Source organism: Sinocyclocheilus rhinocerous, unplaced genomic scaffold (assembly GCF_001515625.1).
Source record: "Sinocyclocheilus rhinocerous isolate Xijiao unplaced genomic scaffold, SAMN03320098_v1.1 scaffold15004, whole genome shotgun sequence".
Classification (NCBI taxonomy): Eukaryota; Metazoa; Chordata; class Actinopteri; order Cypriniformes; family Cyprinidae; genus Sinocyclocheilus; species Sinocyclocheilus rhinocerous.
This window is the reverse complement of record NW_015651679.1, coordinates 588-2,377: the sequence shown is the minus strand read 5'-3', so window position 1 is coordinate 2,377 and position 1,790 is coordinate 588. Positions and strand designations below refer to the sequence as shown.

The 1,790-nt window shown below is 37.5% G+C and overlaps 1 protein-coding gene across 1 annotated transcript; it reads right to left on the bottom strand.

Moving 5' to 3' along the window:
- Positions 1-1,032: 1,032 nt before the first annotated feature.
- On the bottom strand, positions 1,033-1,779 carry LOC107713392 (GTPase IMAP family member 7-like; the record flags this gene model as incomplete). The annotated part of the gene is made up of 1 exon (XM_016518891.1): positions 1,033-1,779. A coding segment is annotated over one exon (747 nt), but the record flags the coding sequence as incomplete, so codon positions are not given.
- Between the last annotated feature and the right edge of the window lie 11 nt (positions 1,780-1,790).

The window sequence follows — 1,790 nt, the reverse complement described above, 5'->3', positions numbered from 1 at the left end:
CATCACTTCAGTCTTTTATAGACAGCAGGTGGATCCCAATGTCTTGTAACATCACACTGGAAATCCCCTAAGAAGTTGTTTATAAAAGGCCTTGCATCTTCAAATTTTTCTTCTTCAGGATTCTTTGCTCTGCTTTTACGCTTTAAAACAACAAGTGTGGTGTTTTACTTAAACCACTTTCTCAATAAAACAAATATAAAACAAACACAATAGCGTGTGGTGTCTTTCTTAATAAACCACTTTCTTAATAAATCAAATACAATATCATGTGTGGTGTCTTTCTTAATAAACCACTTTCTCAATAAAACAATACCAATAACGATTGTATTTGGTTACAATACAAAGGTATTACATAAAACGTAAAGGCATACTTGCAATAGGACAATTCCTTAATTTCCTCTACAACATGCAGCAGTTACGTATTTGCCTGTATGAGGCCTTCCCAGGAAATAAACAAAATAATACACCCTTAGACATAATATATTAACTAAATACATTAAACAATGAGGCAGGGTAATTGTATTATTATGCATATTACACAACAATATATATATATGATAATTTTATTTGTGTGGGTGTATATTAGACTCATTCATTAAATGAGGTAATTTCACTGCTCTGGCCACTTTGGCTTATTGATAATATGGATCAGAGATTTAGAGTTGAGGTGAGGTGTGGACAATCTATCTGATTTTAGGCCTTCATAGATCTGTGGGCAATGAGAACTTGTCCCACATTAGTTGCTACAAGCTCTAACTAATCCTACTCCTGTAGTTGCTCCAGTGGTGAAACCAGCAACTAATCCAGCAGTGCCAGTGCCAAATTTATATGCAGCAAGTGCACCAAGAACACCACCAATGCCCCCACCAATTAATTCACCAATATGTTTACTTCTACTAACTGCAAATGCTGACACAGACAAATTAGGCTCATACTTGGATAAAAAATTGTTAAATTCAGGATTTGTACGTTTTCTTTTTATATTAGACTTCTTATGATGTTCTAACTCTTTCTCTTTCTCCTTTAACCTACTCTCAATCTCCTCTTGTTGTTTTCTCTCCTCTTCCTCTTTCTGTTTCCTCTCCTCTTCCTCTAGTCTGAATCTCTGGGCATCTTGAAACATCTGATTACTGTAATGTCCACCTCCATTCTGCTCTACCATTGTATCAATCTTCTGCAGTAGATCATTCACCTGTTCTCTGTTATTCTCATCTTCATTGTTGAAGACACGAAATCTGCCTCCACACTGCTGAACTAGATGTCTTAATCTACTGTTATGCTCAATGAATTCCTCTACAGACTTTTTTAGCTGATCTCCATGAGTGAAGAGAATGATGGAGTATTTTAACACCTCCTGACCAAACATAATCTCAATGATCTGAGGAATCTGCACCTCCTGATCAGTGAATCTCATATGCACAGGAAACACAAGGAGAAAAGCATGAGGTCCAGGACTGGATTCATAAACACTTCTCCCTATCTCTGTTATTAACTGCTCAGGGTTCATATATGTGTCAAAGAATCCAGGAGTATCAACTACAGACAAAGATCTGCCTGAAACAGTGGTGTGTTCCTTTGAACAATCACTGGTTACTGAACATGTACTCTGCTCAGATTTAAACACATTCTGTCCCAGTATTGTGTTTCCAGCTGCACTTTTCCCAACACCAGTTTTACCCAGAAGAACAATCCTCCTAGATGACAGACTGTCACCAGCTGTCTGCTCTTCATCACAAGTGTTTGATCTGACAGGAATCCGTCTGGTAAGCCTCCCTCCATCTGATGATGTA